General features: G+C 51.1%; 1 protein-coding gene across 2 annotated transcripts; it reads right to left on the bottom strand.

The window, feature by feature from the left end:
- Positions 1 to 439: 439 nt before the first annotated feature.
- On the bottom strand, positions 440 to 26793 carry SUPT5H (SPT5 homolog, DSIF elongation factor subunit). Of its 2 annotated transcripts, XM_081217065.1 has the most exons (30): positions 26718 to 26793; positions 26369 to 26446; positions 21775 to 21940; positions 18075 to 18140; positions 17522 to 17533; positions 16926 to 16995; positions 16761 to 16829; positions 16586 to 16651; positions 16263 to 16293; positions 15473 to 15541; positions 11788 to 12039; positions 10501 to 10590; positions 10322 to 10392; positions 8641 to 8746; positions 8316 to 8409; positions 8091 to 8227; positions 7503 to 7658; positions 7257 to 7403; positions 6247 to 6393; positions 6035 to 6160; positions 5068 to 5152; positions 4625 to 4744; positions 4438 to 4540; positions 4227 to 4354; positions 4030 to 4135; positions 3417 to 3575; positions 3130 to 3298; positions 2811 to 3014; positions 949 to 1044; positions 440 to 860 (listed from the first exon to the last, which is right to left on the bottom strand). In XM_081217065.1, exons 2-30 carry the CDS (start codon positions 26441 to 26443, stop codon positions 717 to 719), a joined length of 3264 nt encoding a protein of 1087 aa, XP_081073191.1. In that variant the 5' UTR covers positions 26444 to 26446; positions 26718 to 26793; the 3' UTR covers positions 440 to 716. The 2 variants fall into 2 exon arrangements, with proteins under 2 accessions (XP_081073191.1, XP_081073192.1); XM_081217066.1 differs by lacking the exon at positions 17522 to 17533.
- Between the last annotated feature and the right edge of the window lie 64 nt (positions 26794 to 26857).

The raw sequence follows: 26857 nt of genomic DNA, 5'->3' as shown, positions 1-26857 counted from the left end.
AGTGAAGGAAGGTCAAGTACTAAGCCCACTCTCCACACTGGTCCCCATCCCCACGCCCTTACACAAGCTACGGCAATTCTGGTGTCACTGCTATGTGGGCTCAAGAGAAAAAACTATCAAATGCTGTAACCTGCACCAAAGGAGCAATTTAGGTTTCCTGAGGGATACTCAGTGATTTTCACTTAACTCGAGCATGAGTAAGATGTAACTTTGTCAATCACATGGCAGGCTCTGTTCTAATAATCTCTTTCCAATGTCTTATACATTCAACAGCCCTCTGGGGTAGGGAGTATCATTTTCTAGATGGCGAAACAGGCTTTTGTAGGACTGTTATTTGCCTAAGACCACACAGCATGGAAGTGGGGTCTGCAAATGACCCCACTTACAAACCAGAACACACACACACACACACACACACACACACACACACACGCACGACTTTTGACCAAACAGCTTTTTATTGAAAGACCGTAACACAAAAGAAAGCTGGGGAAGGTGGAGTACAAGGTGGGGACCCTCCCTGTCGACTCTACTCTGATTCCCATGAGTATCAGGGAGGGAGACAGGAACCCAGAAAGGAAAATAAAAGAAATCCTGATCAACCCGGCTAGCCCTGCTCCAGGGCCCAGATCCTGTGTCAGAGCCAAGGGCCAGGAAAGGAAGGAGGGACACTCTCCATCTACCAGATTCATCTGCCCAAGTCCACCCTGCCTGCCTCAGGCCTCCAGGAGCTTCCCCAGGAAGCGGAGGTTGAGGATCTTGAGCTGTTCATCAAGGTCCATGCGGACTATGCCATCCTCGCCATCAATGCTCAGCAGGACACCTGTGGCTTCCCGATCCTCACCCAGGATCACCTTCACCTGGGGGGGGGGCAGGGACGACACGACACATGGGGTCACGGTCCTTGGCAGCAGCCCAATGTCCCCACATCCCTTTGTCCTCCCTTACCTTGTTGTTCTTGGTCGGGGTGATGGGCTCCAGGTGCTCACTGGAGATGCTGACAACCTTCTCGCTGTCCTTCAGGTATACGGAGCACATGCCTCCCTGGGGGTGGGGACAGCCTGGTCAGCCTGGCCTGCTCCCAACACAGGACTGATACCCCCCCTCAAGGGACATAGGATCAGGGCTTATTCTAAGAAGTCACTTTCCCAAAGTGACGCAGGGGCAGGAAAGGTGAAGGCTGGGCCTGGTTCCAAGGCCTGGGGTCTGTGGTGTATGGGGGCAGGGTGATCAGTTCAGCAAGGGAAGCTCCAGCATGAAGCTAACTTAGGCCAAAAGGGAGACTGTTTCTCAGGCTCTTGACTCATCGTGCCCCAAACTGGCCTCAGCTTCTTCCCCACACTCGCTTCTCATCCTGGGTCTCCGTCTCAAGGATGGCCCCACGGTCCCCGGCACCAGCCAGAGCTCTAGACCTCGTCTTAGTCAGCAACTTCACCAACAACCTCCAGCTCTGTGGCCTGTCCATTCAGCCTCCGAGGGTCTCTCCCACCTCCCTCCTTCCTCTCCTCCCCCCAGCCCTGTAGTACAGCCTGACCTCCCTCTGGGCTCCCAGCCCCTGATCCAACTACGACAGAGCAACATAGTGAATTGATTCCAAACCACAGATCTGATCCCACCACTCCCCTGCTTAGATTCCTCCACCACCCACTAGTGCCCTGAGGACACAATCCAAGTTCCCCAGGCTGGCATGTGACCAGCTCCAGCCACTCCTCTGGCCTCATCACTCACCTTCCCCCTTGAATCTTTATGTTCCAGCCACAATGAAGAGACTTCAACCCCCCAAATGTGCCAGGCTTTCCCTCACCTCCAGGCCTTTGCACATGCACTCTATCTAGAACACACTCAACCCCTTCCCCAGCCATTTCTCTCGGCTTACTCCTGTTCATTCTTCAGGTCTCAGCGCAGATGTCACCTTCTCCCGGAAGCCCTCCCTGATCCCTTCCAAAGTTGGATAAGGTGCCTCCCTGGGTTCACATAGCTCCCCTTGTCCTCTGGGCTTCCCATATCCCAGCTCTGGCCACTTGGTCTGTCACTGTCTGGAAACGTGTCTGTCTCTCCCACTGGAATGTGAAATCTGTGAGGGTAGGGCCTGGAGCTGTCTTCCTCTCTGGTGTTTAATTAATTCAGTTAATATTTACTGAAGGGCCAACAAGGTGTCAGTCCCTCATCTAGGAACTGGGGCTACTTGGGAAGAAAATATAGGCTTGGTAATCAAAGAACCATACCAGGGTAAACTTTAAGCTTTTAAACAGGTAGATAACATGAAAAAGAATTACATGGACCCATAAGAGACAGATCTGAGACAGCCCAAGTGTTTTCTTGCAGGATGAGTAGGAGTTAACTAGACAAAGAATGGCAGGAAGAGAGTTCTAGACAGAGGAAAGTAATAAGCAAAGGCCCTGAGGCTGCAGAGAATTCAGTGGCTGAGAAGAATGGAGAGAGGCCAGCAGAGCTGGAGCTGGGAACGCCCAGGGGGCGTGGGTGCCTGGCGCTAAGCCGAAGCCTGGCACAGAGGAGCACTTAGTCCATGTTACTGAACTGATCTCAGAAGAGTATGTCAAAAAGTAACCACACTCCTGGGTGCCAGTCACTGTCCCAGGCCGTTGGGGGCCCAGCCACGTGCACAAAAGGCAGAAGTCCCTGCCCTGTAGAGCTTACATGCCAAACCTTTCCACATCTATTTTTCCAGCTATAAATGAGTACTGGAAAATGGGGATAGACAGTTAAAAAGAAAACAGAAAACAGTAACCAGAGAGACTGGGGACCCCAAAGGAAGGGATGCCTGCCCACCCACCAGCCTGGGCACTTACCGTGACACTGCGGATGACGCCTGTCTGCCCCACCACTTGTGTATCCAGGTAGGTGTCCCGCACCTTCACCTGGATGTCAGTGGTCACCCAGTCGCTGGAGTTCTGCTCAATGCCTGAGCCCGGTGTGTGCGGGTTGTAGCCACCAGGGGAGGGAGCTCCAGGTGTCATCGGACTATAGCCAACAGGGCTCGGGCTGGGGCTGGCCTGTAGGGAAAAAGGGATGGGGTCATTGGGAACAGGTTATTTGGCCTGGTTGTCCCTATAGGTCCAAGGCCCATCCTAGCCCACCACCCTCAAGGGCGTGCCAAGTGAGCAGTACCTGATAGGCCATGGGCGAGGGGGTGGGGTGGTAGCTGGCTGGGGAGTGGGTGTTCTGGTAGCCTGCTGGGCTTGGCGCCACCTGGTGGTAGCTCTGGGGGCTGGGGCTGGGCTGGTAGGAGCCTTGCGGGGAGGGGGCTGCATAGGGGGAGAACTGGTCTGTGTTGTACCTGCAGAGACAAGGAGGCGGGGGCATTAGCTGGGGGCATTAGAAGGGGAGAGAAGGAGGTGGTGGCAGTGGGGAGGGTTTGGACAGCGGTTGATAAGGGCTAGCCCCAGTGGACTCACATGGCTGGCGTCCCTGGCGTCTGCGGGTTGTACTGTGGGTTGACCTGCGGGGACGAGGGGTCTGGGTAGCCAGGTGTTTGGGGATTGGGGGTGCCCCCATAGGCCTGTGGGGATGGGGTAGGCTCATCATCGAACGCGTACTCATATTCTTCCTCAGCCCTGTTGGGGAGAGACGTCTGTTGAGAATGACTGTGGTGATCGCAATGATACAGCAAATGCTTCCAGAACAGCGCTGAACACCAGGCAAAACCAAGGCAACTTCATCCTCACAAACAGCCCCATCCAGAGGCCTCCATTTCACAGGTGAGGAGACTTGGGAAATAGAGATGAGGTTGCCCAAAGTCACATGACCAAGATCACACAATTTGTCTCCAAGCCCAGGTCTTGACCACAGCACGCTACTACGATGGGAGCTGGAGAGATTACTTTGCCCCCAGCCCCAGCCTTGCCTACCCCTTCACATGACCAGCCTGGGGCTGGGAGGAGAGAACTCAGGGTGGACCACACAGGCCCATCCATCCCACAGAAACACAGCAGAACCATTCACGCACATGGGCACACACACCCAGTGGCTCAGGGAACCCTGCCCCAGCCCCCAGCTCCTGGCCCTCACCGTGACGGTGTGTTAGGATTGTTGGGGTCCCAGGCCCCACTCTGGGCAGGAGTGCGGCTGCCATCATGCAGGGGCGTCTGAGAGCCATAATGCGGGGTGCGACTACCTGGAACGGGAGAGATGTGTGTCCGTCAGTTCTGTCCTGGCTCCAGATCCCCCCACATTGTCCCTCATCCCCATCCCCTGAGAGTGCTCACCATCCTGGAGAGGTGTCTGAGAGCCGTACATGGGCGTGCGGGAGCCAGAACCGTACATGGGCGTCTGAGAGCCATACATGGGTGTCCGCCCGTAGGTCGAGGTCATGCCGCCCGGGCGCCGTGAGCCCCTGTAGACACAGAGAACAAGTGGGGTAAGTAGGGCCCTTGCACCACCCAACAACCTCCCTCCCAGCCCTGCCCTGGCCCGTACACCGTGGTGAGGCGCTGACGGTCCACTGAGATGGTCTGGCAGGTGGAGTGCAGCTCCACGCGGGCTGTGGACTCCGTGGCATCTTTTACCACGCCAATGTAGCCTGGTGGGGAGGCAGGAGGTCAGGCCGGGTGGGCTCTCCTTCACCGTGCCCCTCCCCAGGCCTCCACACGGCCTCGCAGGTCACCTTTGTAAGGCCCCTGGGAGATGCGCACAGTCTGGCCGATGAGCTCGTTGTCTCTCCGCCCCCGGCCCCTGCTCATGCCGCCACCGCCGCCACCCGGGCTGCCAAAGCCACCACGCTGACCTGGGGAAGAAGACTGTCACCAGTCCCCGGGGCCATCCTCTCATGTGCTATGCCCACAGTCAGGGTACCCTCCAGCCCCCTGTTCACCTGACTCCCTCCACCCTTGGGTTAGGAGGCTCCTCTGGGGGCCCCCCACCAGAGGCCTGGGCTTTCCCATCACCGCCCTAGCCACCCTGGGCTGCACTGTGGTGGGGGTCGGGTCTCCCCTGGGCTGTGAGCCCCACCATGGTCGGGCCAGCCCAGAGCAGACACTCAGTGAGTGTGGGCTGAACAGCCTCTCTCTTCCACCCCCCAGACACATCCCCACCCCAAATTCCCCTCACCTCCAGCACTGGGGTGCATGGGGCTGCTGATCCGGGGGCTCATAGGGGCAAAGCCACCTACTGTGAAGTTGGTCACATCTCGCGGCTGGGGAAAGGGCAAGAAGTGAACGGGAAGGCAGGGCCTGTGTGACAGGCTCCCGGCCCCTGCACCACACTGCCTGCTGCCATTTGGGAACAGTTCCTGATTGAACCTGCCCAGCAGCCATGCCTCCCTCTTTCTGGTCACAATGCCTCAATTTCCCTTTGGGAAAACAGTCACCCCTATGCCATTGTGGGCCTGTCAATCAAGAGGCCCAGGCCTCCCTTGGGCAAGGAGTGAGACTAAAATGTGGTAGTCAGGAATTTAAACCCCCAGTGACACAGAAACTGCAAGCCATGGGAATTCAGCATTCCACCTGCAGGGCCTGAGAAAACCATCTCCTGGTCCCAGCTCCCCAGATCCCAGGTTTGATTTCCTTTCTGATACCTGGTTCTGTACAACTTCCCTATAAATCCCACCTCAGGAACTGTGCTTTCCCCTGAGACATTCAGGTGGCTCTCTGACCCTTCCTTCAGGTCTCTGCTCAAATGCCACCTGCAGCAGCCCCCAGCATTCTCTATCTCCTTGTCCCGTTTTATTTTTCTTCACAGTGCTTGCCATCAGCCCCAGCAGTACTATGCATGTATTTATTTATCTGTTCATCTCCAGAGCAGCAGCACTAGAAAGGCAGAGATTTTTCTGTCTTGTTCACTGCCGTACCTCCAGTGTCAAGCACCTAGCAGGTGCACAATAAAACTGAATGAACAAATGATTTGGTAAACAGCTCAGTATCCCAATGACCGTTTTTCCATACTTTGCCAAGGACCTGACACTGACACTTGTTCTCCTAATCCTCCACAAGCCCATTCTTGTCACTCCTGGGGCCAGGGTAGGTCAGAGAGCCGAGTCAGGTAGCCAACAGACAGGGTGCCACCATGCCTGTCTCACCTTCGAGCCCCCTGCCAGCACCAGGTGGCGAGTCTTGCAGACAAACATGCCCCCGTTCTCTACCAGTTTCTTGCAATGCAGGAAGGCGAAGCTGCGGAATAGATGGCGAATCTCGCCCTCCCGGCCCTGGATGGGGAAGGACAGTCACTCTCGTGGCCATGCCCCACCCCAACTCTCTCAGATGTGACAGACGGGCAGGAGCTTATACTCACTGAGTGGGGGCCATCAATGACCTTGACAATGTCTTTCACATGGATGTTGTTCTGTTCTGAGTCCAGGGCCACGGCAAAGCGGTTGTCCTTCTTCCGGGTCACAGCCTGGTGCCTGACAGTCACCACCTTCCCATACATGTTCAGCACCTATGGAGGGAGGGGAGGGGATACTGAGGGGATGAGAGTAGAAAGGGGTGATGTGGAGCAGGGCTTCCCTACAGTGGGATGATTATTCCTGTAGGAAACTGTCGCAAGCTCTGCAGGACGTCTAGACTCCCTGACTCTGGGGCAGGTAATGTCAGGGAACCACCCCCCAGATACTGGGTCAACCTAAAATGTCCCCAGTCATTCCAAAACACCCTCTGGGAGGAGCCTCCATTCCAACTGAGCATCAGGGACCTGAGAGATGAGCAGAGGAACAGATGTTAACATAATAGCTAACGTCTACCCATCACTCGGTGCCAGACCCGTGCTAAATTCTTCACACAAGATTTCACTGAGGCCTCAAAATTTCCCTCTGAGATGGATGTTGTCACAATTCCCATTTTACAGAGGGGAAATCTCAGGCCCAGAGAGCGCAAGTTACTAGCCCAGGGTCATACAGCACAGAGCAACAGAGCTGAGAGGTGAATCCAGAGCCCAGGGTCCTAAGCATTTACGCTCTGTGGCTCCCACGTGCATGGTGACGGGGAGGAAGGCGCCAGCAGCACCCAGCCCTTGAGAAAGCACCGAATGCCTGGGTACGTATCTGATATCACGGATTCAGTCACAACTAACGAAGTACATGCTGCTGCTATCTTCTTTTCACAGGGTGTGATACCGAGGCACAGAGAGGGTAAATGACACGCACCTGCCTGATATCACACAGCTGGCCATGGGTGACAGAGCCAGGTCTGCAACCCTGAGCAGTCTGGGATCTTAGTCACCATGCTCGGCCACCTCCCAGGATGAGGAGCTGGAGGGAGAGGAAGCCCCTAAAGTAAACCTGCCTCTGCGTGTAGCACACATACCTGGAAGGTCTCCCGCTCCAGTCGCACGATGACACCCACGGTCTGGGGGTCCAGCTGCACCAGCTCCCCCCATTCATGCTGGCCCCCGACATCCACACCTGATGCCGTCTCCGAGCAGAGCTGCAGGTCCCGGGGGAGCACCTTCAGCTGTGGGAGATGGGAAAGGGTGAAGCAGGGTCCACGTGGCTCATCGGCCTCGGTCTCCTCCTGGCACATCCACCCCACTCCCAGCCTTCCGCTAGCTACCTCATGCATGGTGAGGTCAGAGAAGAGGATGACGAAGTTCTCCTCCACCCGCACAATGAGGCCTGTGTCGCCCTCAAACCGGCCGGCAATCACCTTCACGTGGTCCCCCATCTTGAAGTACTTCCGAAGTTCCTGGGCCGGGAACTCCAGCATGTCCTAGGGATCGGGTGTGAGGACAACGAGCAAGTCAGGGGAAGTCATCACAACCCATCTGTCCACCCATCTTCAGATTCCACTCGTAGTCTCAGAAAGACCCTGGCCAAAACCCACTCCAGGCTCACACCCCCAACCACAGACTACCCCAGGCCACCTGGACCAACCTCAGCCTGCCCCGGAGACTCAGGATATCAGCCTGGACAACCCTTTACCCCGCACAGAGACAGCCTGTCCCCAAGACATATGACACCAGACTAGACACCTCCTCAGACCCACCTGGAGACAGCCTCACCCCAGACACACCATGTTGGGCCTAGATAAGCCTCAGACACAACCACCCCTAAGCAAACTAAAACCAGTGACCTCAAGATTACTCCACGGTTTCGTCATGCCCTCAAGCCACCACGTACATACAGGCAGCATGGTACCCACCTTGAGGTCCTCGTGCTTGGGCATGATGGTGATCTTGTTGCCATCCACGCTGAGGATCTTGCCCTGCAGGTTGATGAGCTCACCCTCACACACCTCCACGTTGTCCCCAGGTTGGAAGTTGTGTTCCCGCTCCTTCCCTGTGGGGGGAGGCACAGGGCTAAATTGAGGGCTGCTCACCATGGGCCGCCCCCTCCTTGGCCTGGGTTACTGACCGGGACCAAATACCTGTGCTTTCGGTCACCACCTCGAGGTCGATACCCTCTGGCTGGTCCTCAAATTTCTCCAGCTCAGAGAGTGTGGGCTTCACACCCTCCGTGATCTGAGCCCCAAGAGACAAGAGGGAGAGAAGGAAGTGGATGAAAGTCAGCGTCACAGCCCAGCTGAGGGGACTGGAGAGATGGTGAGATTAATCCCCTGGGGATACTCCTAACTTGAGGATCCAAGACAAGCCCAGATAACCTACTGCTCTGGGGCCTGGACTGCAGGAGGGAGAAAGCTTGGGCTCCCCGCTTCCCACCGCCATTAGCACGACCCCCTCTGGGACCCTCACCACAGCAGACATGGCAAAGCTCTTGAACAGAAAGCCCTTCCGGCTGTAACGGTTCCCCTCGAAGATGAGGAAGTCACCATCAGAGGCGACATCACCCCCCAGGGACCTGGGAGTTTGTGGGGGAGAGAACATTGGAAGTGGAGGTTAAGAGGAGAATCTGGCTGTACCTCAGTCTCCTCTGCTGGCAAAGGGGGAAAAGAACACAGGATGCCTGAGCCATCCCCTCCCAAAACACACACCCCTTGGCGAGAGTGACCTCTCACAAAGCCCGAAGGCCCCGCCTCAACGGAAGGGCGCACAGCACCCACCTTCTTGCACCCTGCTGCCCCCCGTCCCTGCTTTATTTTCCACTACAGCAAGTTTGACCCATTTTCCTAACTAGAATGGCAGCTCCAGAAGGGGAGGACTTAGCATCTTTTATTCACTATTTCCCCTATAATAGGGCCTGGCACACAGCAGGCACTCGGTGAGTACTAGCTAGACAAAGTCTCAGACGCTGCTAACAGTTAACACTCACGGACACATATGACCTCACTGACTCCTCCCCAAAGCCCATGACATCAGTAATATGAGCCTTGTTTCCAGGGAAATGAGAGAACGAGGCTCAGGGAGGGCACACCACATGGCCAACATGGCCTGAGCCCTTGAGTCTGAGAGTCAAGATTCAAATGCATGGGGGCGGGACTCGCAAGCCTGTGCTTAACTCTACTGGCCCTGCATGTGGGACAGCGGGACCTTAGTTCCTGCCAGTGCTTCTAGAGTGGGGAGGGAAAGCCTGCCGCGCTCTCAAAAAGGGAGCGCTGGGGAGCAGGCTGAGCTCCTCCTGCCAACTGCTCAATCATCTTCTCATTCACACGCTACATTTAGCAAGAGGCGAGACTGCTCAGCTGCGCATGTCTGGGCACTGCGTCAGACCGGCTACTGGGGGGCAGGGAAGGGTCACTCTAGCTTGTGCTCAGCAGGGGATGTCCAGACGGGTGGAGACCACTGGTGTAAATGAGTCTAATTCAGGCATGTGAAGTATTAATCTGGCCTGGGCTGGAGGTATTAGCCCAGCCTGGCAAATCAAAAGGCTCATTCTATAGTCCAGCCTTTAACAGAATGAAAAACTGGCTGCTCATGATGTGTTTCCAGAACAGGACCAGAGGAAAAGTGTCACTGGCTCGTTTCTCCACCTCCTCCTCTCCTGTCCTCCTGCTGGAGCCCCCGGCAGCCCTGGAACACTGGAAACCCTGGGCTGCTCCAATGCTCTATCCAGCGGGGAGCGGGAGGGAGACACCCTGAGTGGAAGGGGCTCTGTACCCACAACTGAGGTGTCCAGGCATCAGGAGATGAGGGTAAGAGACTTTATAAAGCCTGATGTGTCAATAAATCTCATTTCAATATGTGATACCATTAATCACACTTACTAGGTGTCGAGTGTTGTTCTGGGTACACATGCATATTAAATCATTTGAGTCTCAATACAATCCTAGGAAGTGGGGGTTACTATTATAATCTTTGCAGCAGAGGAAACCAAGGCACAAGGATGTTAAATAACGTGGCTAAGGCTATACTGCCAAGCTAACCACTCACAAACTATGGATGGCTCCGGGAGCCCAGCCCTGTGGGGGAACCTGCAAAGGCACATCCTACACCACAGCTCTGGGCACCCGGCCTGGCCCAGCCCAAGGACACTCACCTGATCTTCTCTGCATCAAACAGCCTCTGTGGAGGCCGCTTAAACTTCTTCCTTTTGGCAAACCAGTCTTTCTGTGCAGGAAAAGGGGCATGAGTAGGAAGGGTGAGGGACGAGGGCTTGGCCACCAGCAGGGGTGTCAATCACCCCCTCTCCCCACTGGCAGCACGTCCCCACGATACCAAGCTCATTCGGGCCTTGATGCGGTCGTAGTCGATGCGCGGGATCATCTTTAGGGAGATGGTGTTTTGGCTGGGCTCCACGTAATCCACCTGAGAAGGCCAGACAGGTGGTCAGCAGGGGCCCAGCCCTCCCCTCCTGACCCCAGACACAGAAAGGGAAAGGAGATGCCAGGAAGGGCAAGGGACAGAGGGTGATGGGGAAGAAATGAAACTGCTGACAAGTCCCCCAGATTTACTCTCTAGCCTGTCTTCCCTCCATTCTGAAACTGAGTATCCACTGCCATCTTGACATCTCCACCTGGATGTCTAGAAGGTCCCGCACACCCAGCATAACTGCAACTAACCTCCTGATTGCCCCAAACCCACTCCTCTCCCCATCTTGTCCCTCTCCATCCTTCCTTCTGCTCAGGCACACAACGTGGGAGGCATTCTTCACTCCTTTTTTTCTCTTACACCCATATCCAACCTGGTAGCAAACCGGTCAGCTCTGCCTTCAAAACTTCTGACCTCTCCCCCCTCCTCTACTACCGCAGCCTCCGTCCTGTCCTACCATCACCTGCCACCCAGGCTGTGGCAGCAGGTCTCCTTACTGGTCTCCCTGCTCCCGTGGTCCACCCAGTCTATTGCAGGGTTTCTCATCCGGGTAAGCCTTTGTTGTGGCGGCCGTCCCACGCCTTGACAGATGTTAGCAGCACCCCTGGCTTCTAGCCCCTAGATAGCAGACTCAACTCCCTCCCCAGGTGAAACAACCAGAAGTGTCTCCATTCACTATGCAATGTCCCCTGGGGGAACCCCTGCTTGAGAACCAGCGGTCTAGTCCCAATGCAGTCAGCAGCGTAATCCTATCAAAATCCAAGCCACGCTGTATCCCTTAGAACCCTCCCATCTGACTCCAGTAAAAGCCAAGGCTCTAGGATGAGTCACAGGCCCCGCTGCCTCCCTGAGCTCATCTCCTGCCACTCTCACCCTCATTCACTCTGCTTTGGCCAGTGATGGTCCTAGCTCATGGGCTGCCTTCTGCCACACCCCTTCCCCCAAGAACTCCGCGTGGCTCACTCCCTCACCACCTTCAGATCTTTACTCAACATGCACAGAACATGCACAGAAGATGGTCATCCGTTTCCTGTGTGCTCACAACAAAGTCCAGACTCTGCATCACCTGATCCGTGTGGGGTTCTGCTCTCTGCACTAGTCAGGGGGCTGGAAAGGGCGAAGAGAAAGGAGGGGAGGACAGAACAGAGAGCCCTGGCCTCCTCGGCCGCCCCAGCCCAGCCCGGCCCCGGACACCTGAGCGATGTCGTCCTTATAGATGCCCCGCTTGAGGCGGACCCAGGATTTTGGTTTCAGGTTGGCCACCTCCTTCACCACTTTGAGCACATCTGTCATCTCCTTGATGGGCACCATCTGCTGGTTCCAGTAGCCAAGCCGCAGGTTGCCCACGCCCTCGATGGCCTGCTTCACATGGGTCTGCTTGTAGGCCTCCACATAGATGTAGCCCTTCACATGCTCTGGTGCCACTACCGACTTAATCTGCAGGGGCTGGAGGGCCGAGCCAGTGAAAAGAGACAGTGAGACACGACTGCTGGTACCAGGAATGACCACCACCTCAGCAGTCTCTCTTCTAGGAATTTATCCCACAGAAACATGTTTGTGCAATGACCCCCACACAGGGACATTCACTGCAGAGCCATTTAGCATAGAAAACAAACAAGACTGGAAATTTTAAAATGCCCCCAAAGAGGGACTTGTTAAGTTATGGAATAACCATACAGACATAACTCGTTTTACTGCTCTTTGGCTTTATAGCACTTTGTAGCTATTGTGGTTTTTACAACTAAAGGTTTGTGACAGCCCTGCAGGGAGCAAGTCTATCGGTGCCATTTTCCCAACAGCAATTATTTTTTAGTTAAGGTATGTACATTGTTTTTTCTAGACATAATGCTACGACACACTTAACAGAATACAGTATAGTGTAAACATAACTGTTGCATGCAGTGGGGAACAAAAAAATTCGTGTGACTTGCTTTACTATGATATTCACTTTATTGTGAGGGTCTGGAACCAGTATCTCCGAGGTCTGCCTGTACCATGAAATACAATGTAGTACTTAAAAAAACAATGAGATGGATCTATATGTAGTGACACAGAAAGATATCCAACATATGTTCTGTGGAAAAAGCAACTAGAACCAAAGAGAGCTGGAGCGACTATACTAACAGCAGAGCAGACTTAAAGACAAAAATTGTTACCAGAGACAGAGGACATTTAATAATGATAAAAAGTTCAATCCATCAAGAAGATATAAGAATTATAAATATATATGAACCTAACAACAGAGACTCAAACTATAGGAAGCAAAACCCAACAGTAATGAAGAGAGAAATTTATTATCTCCAATAACTGGAGACTACAATACCCCACCTTCAACAATGGATAGAACAATTAGACAGAAGATCAACAAGAAAACAGAACACTTGAGCAACTCTACAAACCAACAAGACCTAACAGACATCTATAGCTAGAACACTCTGTCAAACAGCAGTGGAATTCTCAGGGTTACACTGAACACTCTCCAGGATAAACCATATGTTAGGCTACAACACAAGTCTCAAATGTAAAAGGAATGAAATCATATCAAGTATAATATATTCTTCAACCACACAGAATGAAGTCAGAAATCAAAGGAAATTTACAAGGTTCACAAATATGCGGAACACACTTCTAAGTAACCAGTGGGTCAAAGAAGAAATCGTGAGGAAAATTTTTAAATATTTTGAGATGATGAAAACAAAAACACAACATACTAAATTTATGGGATGCAGAGAAAGCCGTGCTTAGAGGTAAATTTACAGCTGTAAACACCAACTTAAAAAAAATTTTTTTTCAGATCAATAACCTAACCTTCCACTTTAAGAAACTAGAAGAGAAAGAGGAAATTAATCCCAAAGCAAGCAGAAGGAAGAAATAATAAAGATCAGAGTGGAAATAAGTAAAATAGAGGTTAGAAAAACAAGAGAAGGCCATCAAAACCAAAAGTTGGTTCTTTGAAAAGATCAACAAATTTGACAAACCTTTAGCCAGACTGACCAAGAAAAAAAAGAAAAAACTCAAATTACCAAAATCAGGAATGAAAGAAAGGACATTACAACCAACCAAACTTACAGAATTTTAAGGCATACTATGAATAACTGCATGCCAATAAATTAGATAACCTAAAGGAAATGAATGTTTTGTAGAAAGACATAAATTACTACAACTGACTCAAAAAGAAACAGAAAATGTGAATGGACCTATAAGAGGTAAAGATATTGAATTAATAAGCAAAACACACACACACACACACACACACACACACACACACACTCTCTCACAGACACACACACACCCCCAAAGCGCAGGATTAGACGGCTTCACTGGTGAAATCCACCAAACATCTAAAAAATTAATACCACTCCTTCACAAACTCTTCCAAAAAATAGAAGAGGGGGGAACATTCCCTATTAATCCTATGAATCCATTATTACCCTGATACCAAAACCAGACAAAGACATCATAAGAAAATTACAGACCAACATCCCTTATAAACACAGATGCAAAAATCTTTAATGAAATAGTAGAAGACCAAATCCAGCAACATGCTTTCATACACTATGTGAATTATATTTCAATTTTTTAAAAAGCACCTAGTTTGTTTCCGTATTCGTTGTGATAGTGAAAACCGGAAACCACCTTATGTTTACTGTCATGGAAAGAGGACTATGGTATTGACAAAAGGCTCTCTGCAGAATGATACGTAGATAATACCATTTTATTTTTTTTAAATACCTATTTTCAATATGCAGAGAAGATGGTCTGGAAAGACACACAAACCAACAGTAATTACTTCTGAAAAATGGGACTTGGGTATGGAGAGATTTTGGCTTTCATGATATACATGTACCACTTCAGTCCCATCTCAAATGGGGTCACTAGAATCTTGCCCAGGGCACAGGGTAGAAGTTTGAGCACATTCAAAATCATGATTTGCAAATCCTGCAACTGTCCACTTGGTCCCACTGACACACACCCACTTGTTTGGCAGGTAAAAGCTATGCACTCAGCCTAACACAAATCATATTCAGTGAGAAAGTTACCAACCAGCACGTCCTGGTTCCAAAACTAACAATTACGCCTATGACAACAATTACATTTACTGAACACAAGCTGCAGAACAAGTCCCGGCTAAGGGTTGGACATATTCAAATATACTTAATCCTAATGATGCTGAGGGGCAATTAAGGGGCGCAACGAGGGGAAGCGGCTTGATAGAGGTCACACAGTGAGGAAGCAGCAGGGGCAGGATTCAAAACCCAGGAGTCTCAAGAAAAATCTGTGCCCTTCATGCAGCATCTGCTGCCTTGCATGCAGCCGGCATTACTTCATGTTTTGTGTGTTGTGTGTGCACGAGCCCTTGGGGGCAGGGACCAGCTCTGGCACTGTCACAGCTGTATCCTCAGCATCTCCCAATGCCGGGACCAGCCCAGAGGGGCTCAGTGGATTCTGATAACGGAGTGAAAGAGAGAAGGAAGGAATTCTCTTCCCAAAAGGCCTGTTCTGTGATGCACTTAGCCACACTGCCCTATGGTGGGACTCCCAACCAAACAGTAAGAGGGTGACAGCTGCCCACCAGGGTTGGTGAACAGGCAGAACTCGTTCTCAGGCAGACAAGGCTCAGGGAGCTAGATGGCTGACTTCCAGAGGGGTGCAGAGGCTGGGGAATCCTGCCAGAAATGCAGAGAGAATGAAGACAGTATCTCTGTCAGGCATGAAGAACACTTTGATCCAGAAAGTGGCCATTTTCTAGCTGAAGCAGCTCACCTACCAGGCAGTGCTGCTCAGTGCAAGGGGTACCTGGTACCCCTGAACCTGTACTGTCCCTCACTCTGGGCTTTACCTGTCTCTCACCCACAAGCTGCCTGCCTACCCGACTTACCGTGTCTGTGAACTGGTAGGCAATGAACTTGCGCATCAAGGAAATGGCTGTGGCCCGCTCCTCCCCAATCTGGAAGAAGAAAGGCAGACTTAAGAGAAATGACAAGATGGAGAACAGGACATAGAAAAGGGGGCAGGAGACAGCAACAAGAAAGACAGAGTCGGGGGAGGGCAAGGTAAGGGTAGGGGAGTAAGAGGTACAAACCACTATGTATAAAATAAAATAAAGCTTTAAGGATACATTGTACAACACAGGGGACATAGCCCATATTTTCTAATAACTATAAATGGAGTAACTTTAAAATATTGTGAATCACTATATTGAACACCTGAAATTTACATAATATTGTAAGCCAACTATACCTCAATGAAAAAAAGAAAGAAAGAATCATCAGGCAAAAAAGATGGGGTAAGACAGCGGGAATTCCCTGGCGGTCCAGTGGTTGGACTTGGCGCTCTCACTGCCAGGGGCCTGGGTTCGATCCCTGGTTGAGGAACTAAGATCCTGCAAGCCACGTGGCGTGGCCACAAAAAAGACAAAGTAGGAGAGAGAGAGGAGCAAGAGAGATGGAGAGATTACAGAGCAAGAGTAATGGACAGCAAGAAAAACAAGGAGGAGACACTGAGGGAGGGAGAGGGGAGGGGGGGGAGAGAGAAGGATGTAGAGGCAGACAGAAGGAAGAGACGGACAGATCAAGGAGACCCAGGAAAGATGGAAGGAGAGTTCCCCCCAACGAGGCCGCCTCTCCCATTCCCCTGCCTCCTCCAGGCCGTGAGGCCAGAGCACATACCTTACATTTGACAGTCCACAGATTGGGATCCCTGACAGGAGAGGAAAAGGAAGCCCTTTAGTGAAACTGTCTCCTCATCATGAAACATACAAATCACCACACCCATCCTTCTTCCTCTCCCTCCACACCCTCTCCCTTCTCCATCCTTCCATCCATAAGCAGAGAGAAGGAGAACAGTGCCAATCTGCCCTTCCCCTCTTTCCCCACCATCCACCACTCTGTCTGTGTGACACTGTGACCTGATTTATTTCAGAGAGTGAGCCGTGTGGGCACATCACCCCAGTAAAAATTCCCACCTCGGCCCTCCTGTCCCACTCCCTTACTTGACTCCCGGGAGCAGCTGCTGCTGGGTGATGTCATCCGAGAGCTCATCGGATCCTCCATACACCCTGGAGAGAGAAAGGCCGTCAGGAAGGAAGGGGTCTGTCAGACCCCTGACCCTTCTCAGAGAGGAACCACTGGCTCCCAGCCTCCCATCAGCCCAGCCCACACCCTTACGTCTCTCCCACAGATGACTTTGCATATTTCTTCATGTAATACTCGCCCAGTTCTTCTTCTCGCTGGTCCCTGAGGTGTGAGGGGGAAAGTAAACAAGAATTGAAGGTTGGGGAGAGGAGGGTGGGCTGACCTGCCCCCAAACCTCCCTTTCCCCTCACTGCTTACCTCCAGAGGTTTTGTAGGCGGCGAGCCCCGGAACGGTCTTCATCCAAGACAACATTGTCGATATTGGAGGCTGCAAAAAAAATGGGCAGATGGGGTGAGTAAGGGGAGATGAAGAGCAAGCAGGGGCCTGGAGAAAGCGGTGGGGGTTAAGGGGGTCAGAGGTGGGTCCTGGGGCGGCAGATACCTCACTGAGGAAACCCGTAACCCTCACCTTCCTATTCTGGCCTACTCAGCATCCTGCTTCTCAGTGTCCTCCTTGGGGATGGGGCCCAGCAGTTGGGGACCTCCAGCTGTTCCCCATCTCATCACCACTGCCTAAGCACATCCTGAACTCCGTCCCAGAGCCCCCACCCCTTCACCCTGCTACCGGCAATGCTCACACTCACACATACACGCACACATAAACACATACACGCTTTCCCAGGCCAACAACTGCTGGAGACCTGGCCCCAGACCCCCTGCCTCTGGACCCTACGTGAGTCAGAGCCCCCGGGGCCGGGGAGGGGTCAGGGGTGAGGGAGGGTGCCACAGGCAGGAAGGAGGAGATGTCAGGATATGGGAGGAGGGTCGGGGAAGCACACTTTTCAGGTTCTTACCTTCAATCTCTTCTACTTGGAGGAAGAGGAGGTGGTGGTGGTGGTGGTGGTGGTGGTGGTAGTGGTGGTGGTGGGCGAGGGCAGACAAAGTATGAGCCAAATTATAGCAGCGAAATCAACCAATGGGTTGGGGGAAGGGGAAGGGAGGGACACAAGAAGGTTGAAAATCAAAAGTAAAGGCCAGGCACCAGGTGGTGGGGGGAGAAGCCGAAATGTATGAGGCGCACAGAACGGAAAAATAACAGGGAAGGGGTGGCACTGGCCCAGGAAGTGGGGGGTATCTTGGGATAGAGTCTGTCCCACCCCTACAGCCCCCAGAAGGGATTCACTGGGGCCCTAGGAGCCCAGAGTCCTCTCTCCACAGCCCCCATCCCCCCAACTCATGGGCCTAAAAGGAAAAGGGTGCGGAGCTGGCCTCTCTGGCAACGACAGAAAGAAGCAAGGTGAGGAGGGTGTGGGTTGGGGTGGCTCCGGGCATGGGGGTGGGGGTAGGCTCTCAAGACCCTCTCGGCCACACCCCCAGCGGTCTCCCAGAGGTGGGGCCCACACACACCTTTCTCCAGGATGTCTTCTGCTCCATCCTCCCACTGGTCCTCATCCTCATACTCATCGTCCACATCTGGAACAGGAACACCAGGTGGTCAGGGGGGCATCCAGGGAAAAGATGACCTCATGACAACAGCTCCCAGGAAACATCTCCTCTGGGCAACAGGCACCACAAATCCCCACCTCACAGGTCAGGACACTGAGGCTCGGACAGGTGAGGCTCTCACCCAAAGCCTCAGAAGTGCTTCAAGCAGCAGGGTCAGGTCTAATGTGCAGATCCGCCTGACTCTAGAAGTCATCCCTCCCCCTACCACTCACAGATCCATTTTAAAAATAAGATAAAAACAAGGAAGCAGAAAAGTTCCCTCCCAACTATCAAGGGAAGGGAAAATTGGTATATAGGTTTTTTTTGTTTGTTTTTTTAAAGATAGGGTTTGTGGTTTGTTGGTTTTATTATTATTCGCTTACATTTGTAACAGCCAACCCTTACTGACAGCGTACTGTGTGCCCTGCCCTCCTCTAAGTACTTTCCAAATTCCTCATTGAATCATCCTGGCAACCCTAAGGGAGGTACCACCATTGTTCTAATTTTACAGTAAGGGCTCTGAGACCCAGAGAGGTCACCTAACTTGCCTAAAGACTCTCTGACACCTGAGAGGCAGTCTGGCTCCAAGGTCCATGCGCTTAACCTCTCCACTACATAACATATACTCTTTTGTATGTATCGAATATTACACTAAAAACTGAAACACACAACGAAAAAATCCAAAGTGTACAGAGGATGTAAGTGTACAGTGAGTCTCCCTCCCATTTCTAACCCCTTTCAGTCCCCTTTCTCACCCCTTTCAGTCCCCTTTCTCAGATGCAACTGTGTGACCAGCTTCTAGTCTAGAGGTAATCTGACCTTATATAAGAAATGCATATAGACCCCCCACCACTATTTTCCCTTCACACAATTTTTTTTCTATAAACTTATTTATTATTTATTTATTTATAGCTGCATTGGGTCTTTGTTGCTGCGCGTGGGCTTCCTCTAGCTGTGGTGAGCGGCGGCTACTCTTCATTGTGGTTGCGTGCTTCTCACTGCGGTGGCTTCTCTTGTTGCAGAGCACGGGCTCTAGGCGCACAGGCTTCAGGAGTTGTGGCACGCGGGCTCAGTAGTTGTGGCTCGTGGGCTCTAGAGCGCAGGCTCAGTAGTTGTGGTGCATGGGCTTAGTTGCCCCGCGGCATGTGGGATCTTCCCGGACCGGGGCTCGAACCCGTGTCCCTTGCATTGGCAGGCGGATTCTTAACCACTGCGCCACCAAGGAAGTCCCCTTCCACACAATTTTTTAAACACACTGTTCTGTCCCACCCTCTTTTTTAAAGCAATACTAGTAGCTTGGAGCTCTTCCACAGCAGCACACGCCTCACTATCTGTCCTATAGTTCATTATACCAGGCCCTTATCATCGATGGACATTTAGGTCACCAAACATTTGAAACTGCAAACAGGATCGCAGCAAGTGTCTTTGTTCTTGTATCCTCATGTACCTGTGGGGTGAACTCCTAAAAGGGAATTGCTGGATCTAGGGTCCTGATGTGGTAGATGTTAATGGGCACCGCCACAGGCAGTGCTGAATGTCACTCCCACCACCACCAAGTGGGTGTCCCTAGTGGCCCACATCTTTGTCACATGGCATGTTATCCGTTCTCTTGATCTGAGCCCATCTGCTGTCTAAGACTTTCTCTCTAAGCAAGGACTCCCTCCCTCTCAGCCTTTCAGAAAAGGGCCGAAGCTCTCTGAGAACCAGGAACACCTAGAGCATCTCCTGCCCCTCTGTTCCCTGGTTTCCCCTCAGGTAAGAAGGTCCCAAGAAAATGAAGGGTGGTGTTTCAAGTCGCTCCTCTTTACCTGCGTGTGGGAAACAAGCATTCTCATCTATGGATGGTGGGAGTATCAAGTAGTGACTTTTTCAGGAGCTGATATTTGGCCAAAGATATCAAAAAGCTTTAAAAACATATGCATCCCCATTGTCAAGCAATTTGACTTATAGGGATTTACCATGTAAAAAATCTGCCACGTCTGTGTTAGATGAAAAGACTACATCTTCATTTTCACTAATCTCTAAGTGAAATTTAGTATTTACATCAATTTTGCGCAATGGCAACAAACCACAGTAGTGTTAGCCATGAAATCTGATATTTTCATAGCACAGTACAGCTATAAATATCTCAAAATATTACTCACAATCAGTGTTACTTCAATATTAAATTCTTAACAGAGCCTCCACTAAATCTTGTTATTTCAATGTGCTAAAAAAGAAGCACATACATCACAATGTTCTCTTAATATTTAGATACTGTATTTCAATATAATTGTTTTCTTTGGAATCCTATGTATTTTTTTTTTTTTTTTTTTTTGCGGTACGCGGGCCTCTCACTGTTGTGGCCTCTCCCGTTGCGGAGCACAGGCTCCGGACGCGCAGGCCCAGCGGCCATGGCTCACGGGCCCAGCCGCTCCGCGGCATGTGGGATCTTCCCAGACTGGGGCACGAACACGTGTCCCCTGCATCGGTAGGCGGACTCCCAACCACTGCGCCACCAGGGAAGCCCCTATGCATTTTTTTTAATGCATTTCAGAACATGATTCTGAGAAGGGTCAGGGAATCACACTTCCATAGGTTTCACCAGTCTCCAAAAGGGGTCACGGTACAAAAAAGATTAAGAACGCCTGATCTAGGTAATAACTTGCATATGTGAGTCTAAATGTTATATGAAGATGCTCACGGCAGTGTTGCTTATACTACTGAGAACTTCAAACAACATCAATGTCCCACAAGAGACTGGTTCAATAAAGCACATCACAGAATGGAACAATGTGCAGCCACTGGAAAAAACAGATATTTCAACAATGATGATGATGATGATGAGAGCAGCTAAAATTTACAGAGTACTTGCCAAATGTTCAGAAAACTTTCCTTACAAGAATTAACTCATTTAACCTAAACTATCTATGTTATATCTACCTCCACAAGCATTGAAGAGAAAAGCGGTTACACAACAGCAGAGACACTGTGGGTCTATGTAACATAAATAATAACCCTGTTTTCCGAGGGCCTACTGCAGGCTGGGCATTATACTTTGGGCTGCCATCACCTTGACGTGCTTTACATGCGTAGTCCCCCAAATCCCCAAAATATCCCTGCTGAAGTAGGCAGAACTGCCTGTCCCCCTGTACAAGGGGGAAAAGAGGCTCAGACAGACAGGCAGCAACTTGCCCAGGGCCACGTGGAGAAAAGAGCAGAGAGAAGCCAGAAGGGACCTGCACCTGTCAGCCTCCGCTACCCCGTCCGGCTGCCTACTTCTAGGTCATCTGAGCTTTTCACGATTAGTAGTTTTTTAAAGGAGGATAATGGCATTGTAACTGGGTTTTAAAAGGATCTATCTTATAGGAATACATATGAAATCTTTGGGGGTTAAATTATGTACTTGGGATTGGCTTCCACATCATCCAGTGGTGGGTGGGAGGAGGAAATAAGCAAAGCAGGTGCGGCACTGAGCTGCTCACTACTGATGCCAGGTGACGGCACACGGGGCTCTGTAAACTCCCCTACGATTGTGTGCTTGACATTTACCAAAAGAAAATGTTTAAAAAGTACATTGGAGAAATAGAACTGAAGATGCAAGTCCAGCCTCTGCTCAGCACTCGCCAGCCCTGTCACATACCAGCCTCATCGAGAATGAAGCCGCCATGGCGGGGTTTCTTGGGGGGCCGGTCATCATCTTCCTCCTCCTCTTCCTCATCATATTCCTCCTCCTCTTCCTCCTCCTCTTCTTCCTCAGGCTCTTCCTCCTTCTCACTACCTGCTGCACTCCGCCGCTCCTCCTCTACCTGCAGGGTCAGGTAGGGTTGGGGCACCAGTGTACTGAACCCCCCAAATCCAGACACCAAGCTCTCCACCCCTAAATCTGACCTCAGCTCTGCCTGGACGATCACAGCCCCCTCTGCTCTGCATACATGCCCTTCCCCGCCGGCCAGGCCTCCCTGGTAGCCATCCTATCTCAGTGACAGCAACACCATCCACCCAACCAGTATCTGGGAGCTGACCCCACCCCCAACTAGATCTCCTTGCTAGCCTCCACGGAGCCTTTAAATGTTATCACTCCATTAGGTTTGGTCCTTGGCTCTTGTCTCTTTCCATGCTACAGCTCCCCCGGGCCATCTCATCCACTCCCTTGGCTGTGGTGGACATCTCTGTGACATCGACTCCCACATCTGTTTCCAGTCTACACTGCTGCCAAGGCCACCGACCGCCTCTCACAGCTATTCTATGGACATTCTTTGGTCCTTACCTATAAGACCTCTCACACCACCGACCACTCTCTATGCGGGCAAATGCTCTTCCCTTGGTGTCCGCCACATCGCACTCTCCTGGCTTTTCTCCAACCTCTCCGCCCGCTCCTCTGCAGGCGCCCTTTACTGTGCTCACCTCTCAAATACTGGCTTCAATCACCAGGGTTCAACCAAGGGCCCACTTTCCTTCTCCCTCCATGCACTCTCTTCCTGGCTATTTTACCTTCCACGATCTCACCTACTGTCTCTGTAGATGACATCCCATCTGTCTCCAGTCTCCTACTTTTTTCCAGAACTAGAGACCCTCCTGTGCCAGCAGCCTCCTGGATACCTTCCTCAGATGTCCTCTGAGCCCTTCACAACCACCACACCCCAAACTGGCCTCGGTGTCTTCCCCTAGACCTGTGCTTGCCTCCTCTAGCTCCCATTAGGAACCAAATTCTTGACCTTTCTGCTTTTTGAGCATCATCTCTTCAATCCGTCCCTTCTTCCCCATCTGCACAGCCCCTAGCCTAGGCTAGAACTTTGCCCTCTAAATCTAAATCCTTGCCCCAGCTTCCTTTCTTGTCTCTTGGCCTCCAATCCCTCTTTTTCATACAAACCACAAAAGGAAATGACCCACACAAAACAGTGTTCCCCAAACTTCAACCTTTCCCTCATTAACTTCATGACTTCTTGCCATGTCCACATCGGTACAACCCATTTATCTAATATTTTCTTTAAATTCACTAAAATTTTTACTTCTGAGGCAAACTTTTTTGTTTTGAAATGTTTCAGAAGTTAAAACTCTTTAAAGGTTAGCTAGTTATAAACAGAAAGTAACCATAAAGATAAAAGCAAAGCAATGAAAACAATGTTACTAAGTCCCAACATGATATTGTCACCTGCTGCAGGCTAAGTTGAAGGCCTGTTCTCCCTCCCAAACACAGAGACTAGCAAATTTCAGAAAGGTGTTCAAGACACAGTAGCACTAAAGTGAAACTTTCTCCATGACCCAATTAAAAGACAGGGTGTGCAACTAAAAAGAAAATAACTTTCTCACTAAATGAGTCAATGTCGCTTCAGGTCTTATGCTTATTCCACCTAAAAGCACTTCTCATTACTCCTCACCCGGAAAACATCCTACAGTTTTGGGAAACTATGACCTAAAACACGAATCTGGGGGACTTCCTTGGCGGTCCAGTGGTTAAGACTCCACACTTCTGCAGGGGGCACGGGTTCAATCCCTGGTCAGGGAACTAAGATCCCACACGCCGCACCATGCGGCCAAAAAACAAACACAAACCAAACCAAACCAAAACAAAAAAACACGAATCTGATCATTTGGTCCCCTGCTTAAAACACAGCCACGGCTCCCCACTGCTCTCAGGTAAAGAACCAGCTCCCTAGCAGTCTGGTCTGGGAGTGCACACTGTACCCTCTGCCTCTCCCTCTCATCCCGCCTCGCTGGGCTCCCCCTCCTAAATGCTAGGTTTGAGCCACACTGAACCACTTGCAGCATGCTCTCATCGCACTGTCCATCATCCGTGCCGGTCCTCAGCATAAAAAGCCTTTCTCTTCTGCCTCTTGTTCATACTTCAATCAAAATACCCTCTCTTCCAGGAAGTGATGCCCAGGAAGTGATGCCTGCCCTCTCCCCACCAGGGAAAGTCAGGCACATTCTCTGGGCTCACAACTCTCTGGGCTTCCTCCATCACAGCCCTGACCACCGAGAGCTAGCTCCCTCAGTGAAAGGCCCATGCTAGCTCAGGCATTGCTGGGTCCCTAACACACCACCCAGCCTGGGGCTGGGAACAGAAAATGACTTTAAAAAAATAAGGCTGACCCTTGAATAACATGGGGGTTAGGGGCTTCAACCCTCTGTGTAGTCAAAAATCCACACATAACTTATGGCCAGCCCTCCGAATACAAGGTTCCTCTGTATCCACGGTTCTGCATCTCAGGATTCAACCAATCTTGGATCATGCAGCACAATTTACTACTGAACAAAAATCCACATATAAATGGACCCAAGCAGTTCAAATCCTTCGTGTTCAAGGGTCAATTCTATTTGCTTAATACAGAATCCTAACTAGCCCACGATGTCCCTTACTTTAACAACTCAAACTACAAGAGGACCACAGCCTGACTTCTAGGAACCCTGCCATCATCCCCCTGGCTCAGTCCCAGCAGTCTTCTCTCCAGACCTGGCTCCGCATCCTCTGAGGAGATAGCTCTCACTACTATCTCTATGTTACCTCAGGGCTTGAACGTGCTCTTACACAGTCCGTCCTCAGCATCCCCTGGAGTAACCATCTGCTTATAAAACTACCTCCACCTCAAGACAGAGAGCTCATGAGGGTCTCATTACCCTCAGACTTTAACCACAAGCAAAGTGTCTTGAAGCCATGAGTCAGAGACCAAGGACTCAGTGAGACAGCTTCAAGTAAAGGCCCTTCGTGTCATCTTCCCTCGTCCCATTCCCACCATGGCAAGCTGAGGACTCCCCAAAGGACACAACAAGGATTGACAATCAAATGCCTGCAGAGGGCAAACAGGAAACGTAAATAAGTAGGGCAGCTCAAGGGAAACCTATGGCACTCTTCACCTACCTGATGTTTTCCAGAACACAGGTTTATGAAATCTTTCCTTTTCTTAAATCTGCATGATGACAAATGGCAATTAATATATCCCGGGAACTGGAGAAAATTCCTAACTTTAAAGAGGGGGTGCCACTTCTTGAGAAAACGGCTGCTGTGGGTGTCACTCAGATTGCTGGCTCCTCCCATTGTCCCAGAAAAGCAAGAAAGCTTGATTTTTACATGAAATTTCTACAAGTGTTGGCAACTAACTTAAGCAATAAGTTAACGTTTCTATAATCATACTCCCATCTATTTGTTTGTAATTGTTGCCTACTAAGTGTAAACTCTGTGAAGGCAGAAATTTGCCTTGCTCCACTCTCTCCAACACCTAGGAAGTGTCTGGAACATAGCAATAGATGCTCAAACATTTACCTGTTCAACAAATGAGTAAATGAGAGATAAATAAAACAGGCTAATAGCCAATAAAATAATATTTGAAATCAGATATGTCCCAGGAAATGTTTATTTGGTTCCTAAAACAGTGACATTCAACAGACCCCTTTGGGTTGAAGCTAAAGTGATCCTTTCAAAGTATTAGATCACATGCTTCCTTTGCTCAAAACCTTCTCATGGCTTCATCTCACTCAGTTAAGGACAAATTCCTCACCACAGCCTTTAAGATTCGACAAGATCTGGCTCCTGTTACTTCTATGTTGCACTCACTCTGATCCAGCCAAACTGAACTTCTTGTTACTTTCTGAACACCACAGACATGCTCCCAACTTTGCACTTGCAGTTCCCCATTACTGGAACACCCTTCTTCCACATGACATGACTCACTCACTCACCTCACAAATCTTTTTCCAAATGTCACCCTCCCAGACTCACCATGATCACCCTGATCACCCTACTCAAAGTGCAACCAGCACTCCCTATTCCCCTTCTCTACTCTACTCTTCTCCAGAGTGCCTTCTAGCTAACTAAATGATTTACTTCTCAGTTATGTTTGTTTACCTTCACCAGAGCAAAGACAGATTCTAAAAATCTGTTTTGTTTACTGGTGTAGCCCAAGGGTAAAGAAGTGCGTCTAGCATGTAGTAGACACTAGAAGTATATTTCTGGAATGACTGAGCACACCTAAAAATAAAAACTAATAGTGAGTTCTTACTATATGCCAAGTCCTTCAAACACATCACTTGTTATCTCACTGGACCTGGAACATCCCGACCTCCAGCACCTGAGCCTCTGCTTGACTTGGGCTTGCCTACTTCCCTATCTCTCCCGACAACCTGGAAGCTCCCAGAGGCCAGAGCTCCTTCTGATCCCCGCTAAGCTCCCACATGGGCCGTTCTGCTCTGGTCCTGTCCCCAGGCGCAATGCCTTCCCCAGCGTCCCAGCCACAGACCTCGGCCTCCTCGCCGTCACTGCTGCGCTCGCTGTCCTCCTCCTCGGAGAAGTTGCTGTCTTCGCTGTCCGACATCTTCTGCTCGCAGGAAAAGACGGCGGCCTCAGCGCTTCCCCCAGTTCCGAGCCCCACCCCGAGCCTCAGTTTCCCCTCGGGTTCCCGAGGAGAAGAAAACCCCCTCAGCGCACTTCCGGCAGCCTCGTTCCGGCAACTGTGATCCCGAAAGGGGACCACCCCCCGACACACGCCACCCGCTATACCTCCCGAGTCCCCTAATCAGGTCTCTACACCTCCTTGGCCCCCGGCGACTCCCGGGCCTGCCACCACGGCCTCCAACCCAACGGCTCACCGCTCAGGTGCCACCTCCGCCTTCGGCACCAGCTGCAATTCACACGACGCCTGGCTGAGACTGACGTGCCCTCTCGCGAGAACCTACCACTTGGCCCCGCCTAACGCGAGATTTCTGGGGCTCATCCCCGGTGACGCACT

Source organism: Mesoplodon bidens (assembly GCF_964165515.1).
Source record: "Mesoplodon bidens genome assembly, chromosome: 18".
Lineage (NCBI taxonomy): Eukaryota > Metazoa > Chordata > Mammalia > Artiodactyla > Ziphiidae > Mesoplodon > Mesoplodon bidens.
The sequence above is the reverse complement of the archived record's forward strand: the minus strand, read 5'-3'. Positions and strand labels throughout refer to the sequence as shown.